Source organism: Pongo pygmaeus, chromosome 8, assembly GCF_028885625.2.
Source record: "Pongo pygmaeus isolate AG05252 chromosome 8, NHGRI_mPonPyg2-v2.0_pri, whole genome shotgun sequence".
Lineage (NCBI taxonomy): Eukaryota > Metazoa > Chordata > Mammalia > Primates > Hominidae > Pongo > Pongo pygmaeus.
In genome coordinates this window covers 106,626,554-106,642,263 of record NC_072381.2, presented here as the reverse complement: position 1 = coordinate 106,642,263, position 15,710 = coordinate 106,626,554, and the positions used below count along the sequence as shown (strand labels likewise).

The following is a 15,710-nucleotide window of genomic DNA, read 5'->3' as shown; positions in this document are numbered from 1 at the left end:
AAAAGAAACTTCTAAAAGAGCTTCTCGGAGAAATCACCAATTCCAGGGCTAAGGGCAAAAAAAGTACAAGAGCCTGGAGTATCTTTCAGTAAACAAGAAAATGCTCAGTGACACCAAAAAACAGAGGAAGCAGTTTGAATGCACGTCCCACTGGCCAAATAGGGAACAATTCAAGTATCAAAATAAATAATGAGGCCAGGCACACAAAAAATAATGAGGCTCATGTCTCTCAGCGCTTTGGGAGGCCAAGGTGGGAGGATGTTTGAGCCCAGGAGTTGGAGGCTGCAGTGAGCTATGATCAGTGAGCTATGATCACCCCAGTGTACTCCAGAGCCTGGACAAGAGGGCAAGATCCCATCTCTTTAAAAAATAATAATAATAATAATACTCCAATACCGGAAAAAAGGCCAAGACTTGAATAAACACTTCAACAAAAGACTATGTCTAAACAGTCAACAAACCTAAAAAGGTGCTTATTTACAGTAGTCATTAAGGAAACACAAATTAAAACGGTGGGATAGTACCATCATCCACTACAGTGGCTACAACGAAAAAGACGATGTTGTTGTTATTATTATTATTATTATTATTATTATTATTATTTAAGATGGAGTCTCGCTCTGTCACCAAGGCTGGAGTCCAGTAGTACCATCTCAGCTCACTGCAACCTCCGCCTCCCAAGTTCAAGCAATTCGCGTGCGTCAGCCTCCTGAGTAGCTGGGATTACAGGTGCCCGCCACCACATCCAGCTAACTTTTGTACCTTTAGTAGAAGCGAGGTTTCACCATGTTAGCCAGGCTAGACTCGAACTCCTGGCCTCAAGCGATCTACCTGCCTCAGCCTCCCAAAGTGCTGGGATTAGAGGCATAAGCCACTATACCCGGCCTCAAAAAAGATGATATTAAGTGAGCACTGCAAGAATGTTCAGCAACTGGGACTCCCATACACTGCTAAACAAAGTATAAAATGAAAAACATTAGCTGAGTGTGGTGGCACATGCCTGTAGTCCTAGTTACTCAGGAGGCTAAAATGGGAAGACAGCTTGAACCCAGCAGTTCGAGGGTGCAGTGACCCATGATCATGCCACTGCACTCCGGCCTGGGCAACAGAGTGAGATCCTGTCTCTAAAAAAAAAAAAAGAAAAAGAAAAACAGTTGCATAGGTTCTACTAATGTGTCTTAGTCCATTTATGTTGCTATAATGGAATACCTGAGGGTGGGTAACTCATAATAAAAAAAGGTTTATTTGGCTCACAGTTCTGCAGGCTGTACAAGAAGCATGGTGCTAGCATCTGTTCCTGGTGAGGGTCTCAAGCAGCTTCCACTCATGGTGGAGGGCGAATAGGAGCTGCATGTGCAGAAATCACACGCCAAGAGAGAAACCAAAAGAGAGAAGAGGGAGGTGCCAGACTCTTAAACAACCAGCTCTGGCAGGAACTAATGGAGCGAGAACACACTTATTTCCAACAGGATGGCACCAAGCCCTTCATGAGGAATGCATCTCCATAATCCAAACACCTCCCACCAGGCCCCACCTCCAACACTGGAGATCAAATTTCAACATGAGACTTGGCAGAGCCAAACAAGCTATATTCAAACCATAGCATAAAGCTAAACATTTTCACACCCTGTGACCCAGCGATTCCATTCTCAGGTACCTACCCAACAGAAATATGTACATATGTTTAAGGAAAGACTGTACAAGATTATTTATAATAGCACAATTTAAAGTAGCCAAAAACTGGAAATAACCCAAGTGTCCATCAAAAATAGAATGACTAATCTGAAGGATTAATCACAGTGGAATACATTAACAAGAATAAACACACCACACCTCTCACAACAACCTGAATGAATCATCTTACAAACAATGTGGGACAAAAGATACCAGACACCAAAGAATACACCCTGGAATGATTCCATTTAGATGAGCTTACATACCAATAACAGTAAAACTAATCTACAGATATTATAAGAGAGTGGTTTCCCTTGGGAGTAGGGAGTTAGTAACTAAAGGGGGCATGAAGGCAACTTGTGGAGTGCTGGCAAAGTTCTATTCCTGATCTAGATAATGGTTACGAAGATATGTTCACTAGGTAAAAACTCACTGAGCTATATATAATTATTTGTACATATTAAAAATATGTAACTATTTGTATATATATTTTACTTTAGTAAAAAAGCTCACATTAACACATACATAAAGTACACTAGAACATTCTTCTTAAATATAGATCTAGGCCAGGTGCAGTGGCTCACGCCTGTAATCCCAACACTTTGGGAGGCCGAGGCGGGCGGATCACAAGGTCAAGAGACAGAGACCATCCTGGCCAACATGGTGAAACCCTGTCTCTACTAAAAATACAAAAATTAGCTGGGCGTGGTGGTGCCTGCATGTAGTCCCAGCCACTCGGGAGGCTGAGGTAGGCGAATGGCTTGAACCTGGGAGGCAGACGATGCAGTGAGCCAAGATCGCGCCACTGCACTCCAGCCTGGGCGACAGAGCGAGACTCCATCTCAAAAAAAATAATAATAATAAATATATATATATATAACTAGATTAAGTCCAAACTCCCTGGGCCTCCAATTTATATTTTCCTTATCTGCTATACTCAAATTATACCTATCTACCCACCTATAACTCACTGCACCTGCCCAACTTCTGATCTCCTGGCCTTTACCCAAGCTACTTCCTATTCTTGGAACTGCCCACCTCAGACAGAAGTCTGTCAAAATCTATCTACTCTTCGAGGTCCAATACAAAACTTTCTTCTTTAAAGCTTCTAAAAAATCTCTTGTTAAAACTAATTTCTCCTTCCTTTAACTCAATTTACTTTTTTTTCTGTTGCCTCTCTTAAATTCTATAGCACTTTGTACCACTATTTTAGCACTTAACAAAGTGCACCTTAAGAGATATTTATAAATGCCTATTTTATTAGATTGTGAAGCTCTAGAGAAGTTTTATTCAACTTTGTATCTTCACTTCCCTCTGCTCCCATAATGTCTTCCCCTATATGTAACAATGCTTTGCAATCAGTTCAGGCTCACATTTTTTATCAAATTACTTTACAGGTACACTATCATGACCTCTCTTTGTCAACCCACTGATTTTTTTTTTCCTATACTTTATTGCCAAGTACTACTTAACAGAAAATGTGGTACTCCAGCACAATTTAGGATCATACAGTCCTAAATTTCCTATGAAAACCTTGGATACATAAAGGGGTTTTATGGTGTAAATTGAGAACCCCTTACTTATACATGGCAATTTAGAAATTAACATGAATTGAAAGGAAAAACAGAGAGAGACCCTTTTTAAGTAGGTAAAATTAACAATAGCCGATTTTCTGGTTAAGAAAACTGGAGCTCAGAGTGAGGAGTCTGTTCAAGCAGCCACTGTCAGCCCACTGGCCAGTATACTTGCTACAATGTAGTCCATGATCATTTTGTTTTATAAATGCATATACTCAATATACTAAATTTTACTTTTTCCGATTATGATATATATTCGCTGTAGAAAATCTGTAAAACATAAAAGAATTGAAAGAAGGCTGGGCATGGTGGCTCACGCCTGTAATCCCAGCACTTTGGGAGGCCAAGACAGGTGGATCACTTGAGGTCAGGAGTATGAGACCAGCCTGGCCAACATGGTGAAACCCTGTCTCTAATAAAAATACAAAAATTAGCCGAGTGTGGTGATGCACACCTGTAGTCCCAGCTACTCGGGAAGCTGAGGCAGGAGAATCGCTTGAACCTGGAAGGCAGAGGTTGCAGTGAGCCGAGACTGCACCACTGCACTCCAGCCTGTGCAACAAGAGCAAAATTCCGTCTCAAAAAAAATTAAAATTAAAATTAAAAAATTTTAAAAAGAAAAAAAGAAAAAGAATTAAAGAAAAGAAATATCACCCAGCCTGGGTGACAGAGTGAGTGTGACTGTCTCAAAAAATAAAAAAATAAAAAAAAATAAAAAGGGCCAGGCGCGGTGGCTCACGCCAGTAATCCCAGCACTTTGGGAGGCCGAGGCAAGCGGATCACCTGAGATCGGGAGTTCAAGACCAGCCTGGCCAACATGGAGAAACCCCGTCTCTACTAAAACTACAAAATTAGCTGGGTGTGGTGGTGCATGCCTGTAATCCCAGCTACTCAGGAAGCTAAGGCAGGAGAATCACTTGAACCCGGGAGGTGGAGGTTGCAGTGAGCCGAGATCGCGCCATTGTATTCCAGCCTGGGCACCAAGAGCGAAACTCCGTCTCAAAATAAAAATTAAAAAATTTTAAAAAGAAAAAGAATTAAAATAGCTTCTCGGCCTTTTGGCTAAGATCAAGTGTAGTATCTGTTCTCATCAGTTTAGTATCTGATATGTCCTCTATCCGAGGACAATATATTAAATAGATTTTTGGAGCAAGGAGATGGAATAGGAGCTTGCTCCGTCCACTCCACGCATCGACCTGGTATTGCAGTACCTCCAGGAATGGTGCACCCGCTCCGGGGATACCAAAAAAAAAAAAAAAAAAGAATTAAAAGAAATATCACCTAAATAATGCTTTTCTGTGTATTTACTAGTATATTTTCAGAATACCATTAAATATTTTGAAATATTACCCATAATCCAGCAACTCACAAATAACCACATTAACAGTTTGGTGTAGTACTTCCTACATACAAGGATTTATGAATCTGTGCTACAAAAACATTTATCCACATGCTATAATTCCTGGTTATCTGTCTCTATGACTTTTCAGTGAAAGTATGAAAGTTTTCCAGACATCTAAATATATCAGCACCCGATCTTTGCCAACTTTAAGTTTAGGTGCAGTGAAGAGATGGAAAAGCTCTTAAAACTGTTAACAAAGGAGTTGTTGGGTTATTATGTATGACCTTGATGCAAACTCTGTTACAGTTCAAATTCTGTTACAGTTCAAATTCTGTTACAAATGCCATTCCAGTGACATCAAGCTTATCAGTCCCAAAGATAGAAGAATAGCACCATGATATTGCTGAACTTTTCAGGGCATCACTGTGGAATAGTCAAGATTCTGATTATTGCTTTTTTTCTACATAACATGAAGAGAAGAAATCTGCTGTATTACATTGTGATTCTAGGAGTATCCAATCAACAGGTATTATTCAGCAACCAAAATGAAAAAGTGCTATCAGGATAGTGTCAACAATGGACAGCAGAAAGAAGAAAGCACAATAGTTGTCATAATAAGCATCTTACCATTCTTCTCTAAATCAACTGTACTAGATCATTGCAGTAGATTACTGTCACTGTAGTATTGTGCAAGTTACTCCCTGCCCTGCTTGACTTTGGGCTTTTGACTTTGAGTAAGCCAAGTTTAGATCATCCACTACCTAGCAAACCCACAATTTCAAGAGAATAAATACCTATCATTGTAAGATGCTGGTATTTTGTGATTCTAAATGCCAATAGCTAACTGAAATGATACTGTGACAAAAGTAGAGTCTTACCGCACTTCAGTAATTTAAATAATCAGGGAACCTATATGTAAATCTGGACAGTAATTCTTCCACTCTGGCCACTGCTTGACTGCCTACCTCAGAGAGATATCTGTCAAAATCTATGTATTCATCAAGATCTAATATGAAGCTTTTTTCTACAAAGCTGCTAAAGAGCTCTTCAGTTAAAACGAACTTCCCAGCCAGGCGCAGTGGCTCACACCTGTAATTCCAGCACTACTAAAAAATACAAAACTTAGCCAGGCGTGGTGATGCACACCTGTAGTCCCAGCTACTCAGGAGGCTGAGGCAGGAGAATTGCTTGAACCCGGGAGGTGGAGGTTGCAGCGAGCTGAGATTGCACCACTGCACTCCAGCCTGGGTGACAGAGTAAGACTCCATCTCAAAAAAAAAAACAAAAACAAAAACGAACTTCCCCTCCCTTAAATTCTACAGCACTTTGTGCTTCTATTTTAGCATTTACCAAAGTGTGCCTTAACAGATATTAAGGAAACATGCCACCATATCCCACAGTTTTCCTGCTCTTCAAAGATGAAGTATACTGCACAGAAGTAAGGCTCTCAAGTCAGACTGCCTGGATTTAATCTCAGGATACCTGCTAGCATGACTTTGAGCAAGTTACTTAACCTCTCTGGAATAATTTTTCTTAAATGAGAAATGGGGATAATAACAATACTGAATCTATCTCACAGGATTACTGGGAGGATTAAATGAAATAATATATATATAAAGAGCTTAGAACAGTATATTTAGAACAGCAAATAGTACATGCTAAATAATTATAGTCAAACTCCGTAGCTGCAGGGAACTGGTTCCAGGATCCTCCCATCGGATACCAAAATCCACAGATAACTCAAAAGTCTCTTATAGTGCCTCATATTAAATGGCACATAACCTACACACATCCTCCCATATATTTTAAATCATCTCTAGGTTACATATAATAATACAATGTAAATGTTATGTAAGTAGTTGTTATACTATATTGTTTTTAATTCCTACTTTTATTGTTATATTGTTATTTTTTATTGTGGTCTCTTTTTCTGAATACTTTCAATCAATGGTTAAAGTAGCAGATATGGAACCCACGAATATGAGGGGCCAGCTGTAAGAGCTGTTAGCTATTCGTGGCTGACTGTATTAACAAAACAAAAAATTTCTTCTGGCCAGGCATGGTGGCTCACACCTGTAATCCCAGCACTTTGGGAGGCAGAAGAGGGCGGATCACCTAAGGTCGAGAGTTCGAGACCAGCCTGACCAACATGGAAAAACCCCGTCTCTACTAAAAAATACAAAATTAGCTGGGTGTGGTGGCGCATGCCTGTAATCCCAGCTACTCGGGAGGCTGAGGCAGGAGAATTGCTTGAACCTGGGAGGCGGAGGTTGCTGTGAGCCAAGATCATGCCATTGTACCCCAACCTGGGCAACAAGAGCAAAACTGCATCTCAAAAAAAAAAAAAATTTCTTGCACCTCTGCACTGTCCTGTAATTGACAGCACCAGGTCAGGTCACAAGCCTAGGAGCAGGAAGGCAAAATTAGATACCCTGAAAGGAAAGCCAAACTACAGAAAGGAGCAAGACTTCAGAAAGAAATTCCAACTCAAGGCCGGGCACGGTGGCTCACAGCTATAATCCCAGCACTTTGGGAGGCCAAGGCAGGTGAATCACGAGGAGGAGATCGAGACCATCCTGGCCAACATGGTGAAACCCCACCCCTACCAAAAACACAAAAATGAGCTGGGTGTGGTGGTGCGTGCCTGTAATCCCAGCTACTCGGGAGGCTGAGGCAGGAGAATCATTTGAACCAGGGAGTCGGGGGTTACAGTGAGCCGAGATCATGCCACTGCAGTCCAGTCTGGCGACAGAGTGAGACTCTGTCTCAAGGGGGAAGAAAAAAAAATATCCAACTCAGAAGGTTCATCTTAGGCAGGCAGAAATTCTCTCTCCCTTAGCTCTGGGGCTTTTGCTCCCTTGCTTCCCAATCCCCATCTTGGCCACATATAAATGTAATCCAGGAACTAGCAGGTAGTGCCTCAGAGAACAATCATATTCTTAGTTCAACATTAATCTCAGTTATCTTTTTCACTTGTTTATCTCTGAGTCTTCTGTACAATGTTATAGCTGATCTTATAGCTCTATCTCAATCAGGCTACGGGAAACTAAAAGGAATAAGCCGCAGACTATTCTAATTATCCAGAAATTCCCCCCAAGTACAGCGGAAATATTGTGGAACACTAGTTGAAACTGTTCAGATCCAGTAGACCCTTCCCATAGAAATTTCTTCCCCCCTCCATTGCCTATTTTAGAATGCTGAGATTGATTTATTATGGAAAGAGAAAGTTTTATTTTTATTGACTAAGCCGTTAAACTTTGGTAAATATTTTCTATTTCATCCTCAATGGATTCTCACTATACACATTTAGAAAGGACTTCTGTGCTATATTAAAATATTGCTGGCCAAGTGCGGTAGCACATGCCTGTAATCCCAGCACTTAGGGAGGCCGAGGCGGGTGGATCACAAAGTCAGGAGATCAAGACCATCCTGGCTAACACGGTGAAACCCCATCTCTACTAAAAATACAAAAAATTAGCCAGGCATGGTGGCACGTGCCTGTAATCCCAGCTATTCGGGAGGCTGAGGCAGGAGAACTGTTTGAACCCAGGAAGCTAAGGTTGCAGTGAGCTGAGATCGCACCACTGCACTCCAGCTTGGGCAATAGAGCGAGACTCCGTCGCAAAACAAAAAGTGCTAGAGCTGGGCATGGTGGCTCAAGCCTGTAATCCCAGCAATTTGGAAGGCTGATGCAGGAGAATCACTTGAGGCCGGGAGTTCCAGACCAGCCTCGGCAACACAGCAAGACCCCATCTCTACAAAAAAATAAAAATATAGCCAGGTGTGGTGGCACAAACCTGTAGTCCCAGCTACTCAGGAGGCTGAGGCAGGAGCATTGCTTCAGTCCAGGAGTTTGAGGCTGCAGTGAGCTCAGCCTACTGATGGCAGAGCTGCGCCCAAATAAAATAAAATACTGCTAGAAAGTAGGTGAGATTTAAAAAGTATTTTAGGCTGCGAGTGGTAGCACGCACCTGTAGTCCCAGCTACTGGAGAGGCCGAGGCAGAAAGATCACTTAACCCTAGCCTGAGTTCAAGGCCAGCCTGGCAACAGAGCAAGCAAGATCCCATCTCTAGAGGCCAGATGCAGTAGCTAATGCCTATAATCCCAGCACTTTGGGAGGCCGAGGCCGTCGGATCACCTGAGGTCAGGAGTTCAAGAATAGCCTGGCCAACATGGTGAAACCCCGTCTACAAAAAAACAAAAATTAGTCAGGGATGATGGCAGGTGCCTGTAATCCCAGCTACTCAGGAGGCTGAGACAGGAAAATTGCCTGAACCCGGGAAGTGGAGGTTGCAGTGAGTTGAGATCGTGCCATTGCACTCCAGCCTGGGTGACAGAGCAAGACTCCATCTCAAAAAAAAAAAAAAAAAAAAAAGCAGATCCCATCTCTAGGCCAGGCATAGTGACTCACACCTGTAATCCCAGCACTTTGGGAGGCCAAGGTGGGCGGATCACTTGAGGTCAGGAATTCAAGACCAGTCCAGGCAACACGGTGAAACCCCGTCTCTACTGAAAACACAAAATTTAGCTGGGCGTGGTGGCGCATGCCTGTAGTCCCAGCTATCTGGGAGGCTGAGGCACAAGAATTGCTTGAACCCAGGAGGCAGGGGCTGCAGTGAGCCAAGGCTGCACCACTGTACTCCAGCCTGGGTGACAGAGTGAGAACCTGTCTCAATTAAGTTTTTTAAAAAAATAAGAGATCTCTTTTGAAAGTTTATTTTCTAATTTAGCAATAAATAATTTCTAAAACTACTCAAAGTTGAATTTTTACTCCACATCTAATAATTCACTTTAGATAATTTATGAAAATCTACTATAAACATAAATTTAGAAAATTAGCAAAAAGAGGCCGGACATGGCAGCTTACGCCTGTAATCTCAGCACTTTGGGAGGCCAAGGCAGGCGGATCACCTGAGGTTGGGAGTTCGAGACCAGCCTGACCAACATGGAAAAGCCCTGTCTCTACCAAAAATACAAAATTAGCCAGGTGTGGTGGTGCATGCCTGTAATCCCAGCTACAGGGGAGGCTGAGGAAGGAGAATCACTTGAACCTCAGAAGCAGAGGTTGCAGTGAACTGAGATTGCACCATTGCACTCCAGCCTGGGCAACAAGAGCGAAACTCCATCTCAAAAAAAAAAAAAAAAAAAAAAAAAAAAATTAGCCAGGCGAGGTGGTACATGCCTGTAATTCCAGCTACTTAGGAGGCTGAGGCAGGAGAATCACTTGAACCCAGGAGGCGGAGGTTGCAGTGAGCCGAAATTGTGCCACTGCACTCCAGTCTGGGCAACAGAGCGAGACTCAGGGTATCTCAGACAAAAAAAAAGAAAATTAGCAAAAAGAATTACCACTAATTTCATACCCCAACACCTATAAGAGTACCCAGAAAAGAAACTGTTTGAAAGCCAATTTAAACTGGGAATAAGTAAAGTATACACAAAAACTCTGACAACTTAAACTAAGAACTAGTTTCAGATGTTCATCCCACTACCTGGTAATCAATTTCACTGATGTAAAGAAAATTCCATTACAGTGAAACATCTGACAATTTATTTTAAAATGTAATCTGTGTTTAGATACCTATGTTTCCTGAAGTAAGTAAGCAAGCTTACTGAATCACATTAATTCACCCAGTATTATGTCTACAGTGACATCATTAAGGGAAGTCATGCAGGAGATCATGTTAGTGCCTTCCCAAGTTAACCTCAAAAAAAGAGATGCCTCCTAAACATTCCTAGCATTATGACCCACAAACTTGGCTGATATCATTTTTATTTTTAGCCTGAACATCCAACTAGCATAGCACCTACAGTAGCAAGTCTCAAAAGGTGGCCCCCAGCAATTCCCCCTCCCCTGTTTATGCATGCCACCGTTCCCATCAATAGGTAGAGATTATTTCTCCTTCCTCTGTAGTTGGCCTTGACTGGCTTTGACCCACAGTGACATTCTCAGACTTCCAAATCTAGGATTTAGAAGACTGGCAGTCTCTACTTCCTGTCTCCTGGAATGCCCCTTCTTAGAACCTTGCCACCATACACTTTAAGGAAATCCAAGCAGCCAGGTAGAGAAAGGCCCATATAGAGGAGAAGTGAAGGTCTTTCCCACACCTCAGCCAATACCAAGTGAAGCAGAAAAACCATCAGATTTGAGGGGAAAAATAATTGGTTTTTTTAAGCTAAGTTTTGAGGTTGTCTGTTAAACAGCAAATATTTACCCCTTATACTGTTTCATTTATCTATCAGCTCTACAAATAAAACTTACATACATTCTAAAATTATTTCATCCATTTCAAGCTACTGTACTTGATTCTGGGATTGGCTGGACAAGAATATATTTATCCTGTTTTTAAAAATAAACATGGCTTGGCAAGGTGGCTCACTCCTATAATCCCAACAATGGGAGGCCAAGGCAGGAGGACCCCTTGAGCCCAGGAGTTCAAAAACCACCCGTCAACAAAGGGAGACCCCTATCTCTACAAAAACAAAAAAGAAAAAAAAATAGCCAGCATAGTGGTGTGTGCCTGTAGCCACTTGAGAGGCCGAGGCAGGAGGATCATGTGAGCCTGGGAGTTTGAGGCTGCAGCAAGCAATGACTGCACTCTAGCCTGGGCAACATAGTGAGACCTTGTCTCAAAGGTGAAAACAAAAATAAGGTTCAAATTCCTCCTCAGCATGTCTTTTCAATCCCTATCTTAAATGTGTGTGTGTGTGTGTTTGTGTGTTTGGGTCTATATTCCCTCAATCATTTTCATTTCTCTTTTTAGGTTCTCTTCAAGTTTCCGTTTATACTTTTGTTAACCAAAAAAGTATTAAGAAAGGTCCTTGAGGACCTGCTAAAGCTGAATGAGAGACATTAGCACATAAGTTAACGTAAACGGTTGCTTTCAATGTCATTTATTTGTTTTTAAAAGTTAAACATTCTGCTTAAACTATTTTTTCACAAGTAAAACAATAAGTGTTAAGTCTCGATCACGTGTGAATTATGGTCATCTCTGAATCAGCAGTCTTATTAATAGGATTTTATTGTAAAATTCTTTATCAAGGCACATTAGTATAGCAATGAGCAAATTTGTGAGAGTATCCATTTCATTCTGGCATTTTAAACTAATTTTACATTTGTTTAAACCATGGAAATCATGACATCTGTATAAAAGTTGTCATTAGCGATTCACAATTGAGGGAAAGGTTAAGACCAGAACAAAGCCAAATAGTAATAAAAATGTTCGTTTGATTAAAAGGATAGTTCTTCCATGTGTACTGTGCACTAATTATTTGATGCTAGCTCAAATAGCTTCCTTTTTTTTTTTTTTTCTGAGACAGAGTCTTGCTCTGTCATCCAGGCTGGAGTGTAATGGCACGATCTCAGCTCACTGCAACCTCCGCCTCCTGGGTTCAAGTGATTCTACTGCCTCAGCCTCCCGAGTAGCTGGGACTACAGGTGCACGCCACCAGGCCTGGCTAATTTTTGTATTTTTAGTAGAGACGGGGTTTCACCATGTTGGCCAGGATGGTCTCAAACTCGTGTTCCGCCTGCCTCAGCCTCCCAAAGTGCTGGGATTACAGGCGTGAGCCACCGCGCCCGGCCAATATCTTCCTTTTTTTTTTTTTCAGACGGAGTCTTGCTCTGTCGCCCAGGCTGGAGAGCAGTGGCGCAATCTCGGCTCACTGCAAACTCCGCCTCCCGGGTTCACGCCATTCTCCTGCCTCAGCCTCCCGAGTAGCTGGGACTACAGGCGCACGCTGCCACACCCGGCTAATTTTTTGTGTTTTTAGTAGAGACAGAGTTTCACCATGTTAGCCAGGATGGTCTCAATCTCCTGACCTTGTGATCCGCCTGCCTCGGCCTCCCAAAGTCCTGGGATTACAGGCATGAGCCACCGCACCCGGCCTATCTTCCTTTCTTAAAACTGACTCTGAATAAACAGACACGTTATAGCAGGGTAAATGGCACCAAAGGGAAGTTGTGACTTACTCAGATTCATAAGACTGTTACTGCACTGAAAGAGAATACCCAATCTCAAACTCTCCATTCTCTGTTTCTTTTATTAAGGTGTCATTCTGGTGACCCTCTTCTAGTTGACCTTTTCTCAAATGGCAACCAAAACAGCAGGCAAGGTCAATAATGAAAGTAACTAAAATTAAAAGAAAAAATTGGCTTCTCCCTATGGAAACTGATTCAAGATTTAATAATGTGTGGTGCCCTAAAAGCTGCAACTACTACATGGTCATCTCCAAGTCCACTTTAACTCAACCATGAGGCCATTATTAAAACATAACTCACTGGTACAAAGCAGAGATTAAGTAGCTGAGAATGTTACTAGGCTGAAGTCTAACTGAGAGTAAAAAGGATGATCTCATAATGTCTCTTTATGATCTGTAAAGCACATTATTCCATAAATCTGACACAAGTGTCAGGATTAGGATTAAGATTCAACCCTCTGCTGGGCGCTGTGGCTCACACCTGAAATCCCAGCACTCTGGGAGGCCAAGGTGGGCAGATCACGAGGTCAGGAGATGAGACCATCCTGGCCAACATGGTGAAACCCCGACTCTACTAAATATACAAAAATTAGACAGGTGTGGTGGCCTGCACCTGTAGTTCTAGCTACTCCGGAGGCTGAGGCAGGAGAATCGCTTGAACCCAGGAGGCTGAGGCTGCACCACTGCACTCCAGCCTGGGCGACAAAGCGAGACTCCATCTTAAAAGAAAAAAAAAAGGAGTCAACTCTCTAAGTAGGAAAACAAAAATAAGCAGTAACAGTTTTCTAACTTAAGTCTAGTAACCTTCACTTACTTCTAAAGTCCAGTAAAAGTTCAAGGTCTCTTCTTCATATTTAGAATTTTAATGTTGGGCAGAAATCCAAGAACCTTCTTCAGGCTCAATGAAATTTTGTTAATGATACCCTTGAACTTTAATTAGGTGTTTTCGAAAACACTAATGCAAGATAAACTTTTAGTGAATTTGACTAGATTCCAAAAAAGTATTCTTATAAATGGGGCCGTTTAAAGCCTAAAATTCAGTTTCGTTAGTATCCATGTTTATCTGGATTTGTTATGGTATTTTAGGCAAAGATACAAAATAACTATTTTTTTAAGCAAAGGAGTAAGATTTGGAGTGACAAGTCACAATAACTTCTGAAAAAGCAAGACTGGACTGCAAATAATATCAATGTCCCTAAGGCCACCTGTTAAGCTTAAAGTCTATGCATTCCATCATTCTTTAGTTGTAACCACAAAGTCTTGTTTTACACCTAGGAAATACAAAAAGCATCAGATTAAAAGCATCAAATATCAGACTATACAAGTTTGCCAAATATAAGCACAGCAACAAGAAAAGCGTGATACAAAGTTAAAGAAATATGTTCCAAGGGGTTTAAGCACACCCACAAAATCCAATCTTTGCTCACACTGTGCTTCAACCTAAAACTGACGGGTAATCACAAATCCTGACTTATCCCTGCCTTACTTCCCTCTACCCACCTCCACCCTTTTTATCTCCTAAATTTCTCAACTGATCTCCTAACTTCTTATGGGTCTTTGCAACTCTCATCTCCACGGCCTTTCCTTTCCCAGAAAATGATACAAAGGACCTGGCCTCCACATTTTACCGTCCCACAATTTACCTTTAAATTTTGTTTTGCTTACCCTATTAGATACTCATTTTGCCTCAGTCTCCTGTACCCATGTTTCCCTGACAATCTGCTCTTACTTTTCATCACCTTGTCCTTATTACAGTATTTAGCTTCTCCTTTCAAAGTAGCGTTATGTACCCCTCTCCCTCACATTTGTAATTCTAGCTTACAGTCAACACCCTTTTCCCCTCCCACAGGGACTGTCATTATAGCCCTAGGTCCTCATTCCCAGTCCTTATCTTCTTTAGTGAGGCCTCTTCCCTTCCAGAGTTTGTCAACAGTAGTTTGGCCAAGCTGGGATTCCACCCTCAAGGCAAAGGCTATCCTCCCTCCTCATTCTACAAAACTATAAGCCTCTCACCAGCCCTAGCGTTCCCTCCTCCACCCTTAAATCCATCTGCATCCAGCCCTGCCCGTTCCCCTCTACCCACCATATCTGTCTTCACTCTATCCCGCGCTCCCTTCCCCAGTCGTGAATGCACCTCCTCTCCCGGGCCTTACCGGTAACCCGGACACCAGGAAGGCCCCGTCAGCGGCCTCACGGCGTTTCTCCAGAGAGCTTCCTCCGCTTTTCAGTAACAGTCCCCACGCCCCTTTCCCTCCAGGGCCCCGCGCGCCGCCTGGAGCCCCCTCCTCGATTAAGCTCCCGCTGTCACTTGGCCTCTCATCCACAAGATGGCGGAGCTGCTGCCCCCACCCCTGGGTCCGCTCCGCAACCCCCAGCCTCCTTTCTGGAGCTCCCATCCCTTCCCTCCAGCCGCCCCGCAGCCAGCCTCGGCCCAGGGTCCCGCTGCCCGGTCCCGCAGTGGGCTGGCGGCCCAGGCCCAAGCTCAACGACGCCGCCAACGCCAGCGCCTCCGCCGTTCCCCGGCCTCCACCGTCTCCTCACCATAAACTTGAGTGCTTTCTCTTGCAGCACCGCCTCGGCCGGGTCCATAATCGCCGAGGCCACTGGGTCCGCTCTCCGCCGGGGCCGCCCCTTTGGTGCCAGGCCGCAGCCAACGCAGCGCCCGGATCCCGCCTCCTCTTTCTTTCCCCCGCCCTCTCTTACCTTTCAGGCGCAGGCTGAGGGGCCAAGGAGAATCGGCTTCTCCGTGCGCAGGCGAAAGCCCTCTGGCTCACGGGATTTGTAGTTCTGAAACTTCCTGCAGAAAAAAACTGAGGCTACGCCGTGAACCGCAACTCCCACAGTTCACTGCGGCAGCGTTGCGGTTGCCCACAAGCCAGATTTAGATAACTTGCCATTAAGCAGAGGAAATTGGCTGATGGGAATTGTAGTTTACAGCCTCTAAGGATGAGAAACGGGAGGGGGCACGGGTGTCTCCGTGGTTACCGAGCGACGCCAGTAGCGGCTTGCCTGGCATTTGATATCAAGATGGCGGCCAATGCCTCACTTGTAGCCCAAATACTAAGAAAAACTGTGGCAAGAATCACGGGTCCTAGGACCTGCCTAACTGTGGTTTTAGGAAGCTGAACGTCCCCGAATT

At 43.2% G+C, this 15,710-nt stretch overlaps 1 protein-coding gene and 1 non-coding gene across 7 annotated transcripts in view; one reads left to right on the top strand and one right to left on the bottom strand.

Annotated features, from left to right (window-relative positions):
* BTRC (beta-transducin repeat containing E3 ubiquitin protein ligase) overlaps window positions 1-15,323 on the bottom strand; it is a 201,626-nt gene extending 186,303 nt beyond the window's left edge. For 2 of the 6 annotated variants that reach the window (XM_054436159.2, XM_054436163.2), the window contains exon 1: window positions 15,113-15,290. In XM_054436159.2, coding sequence (XP_054292134.1) covers window positions 15,113-15,160 — 48 coding nt within the window. In that variant the 5' untranslated portion in view covers window positions 15,161-15,290. Of the gene's footprint in view, window positions 1-14,724 lie in introns of all 6 variants that reach the window. The other 4 variants (XM_054436164.2, XM_054436165.2, XM_054436157.2 and 1 more) reach the window with 4 other exon arrangements.
* On the top strand, window positions 4,294-4,484 carry LOC129007041 (U2 spliceosomal RNA). Its single transcript, XR_008492216.1, has one exon. It is a non-coding gene; the product is annotated as a U2 spliceosomal RNA (small nuclear RNA).
* Window positions 15,324-15,710: the final 387 nt, after the last annotated feature.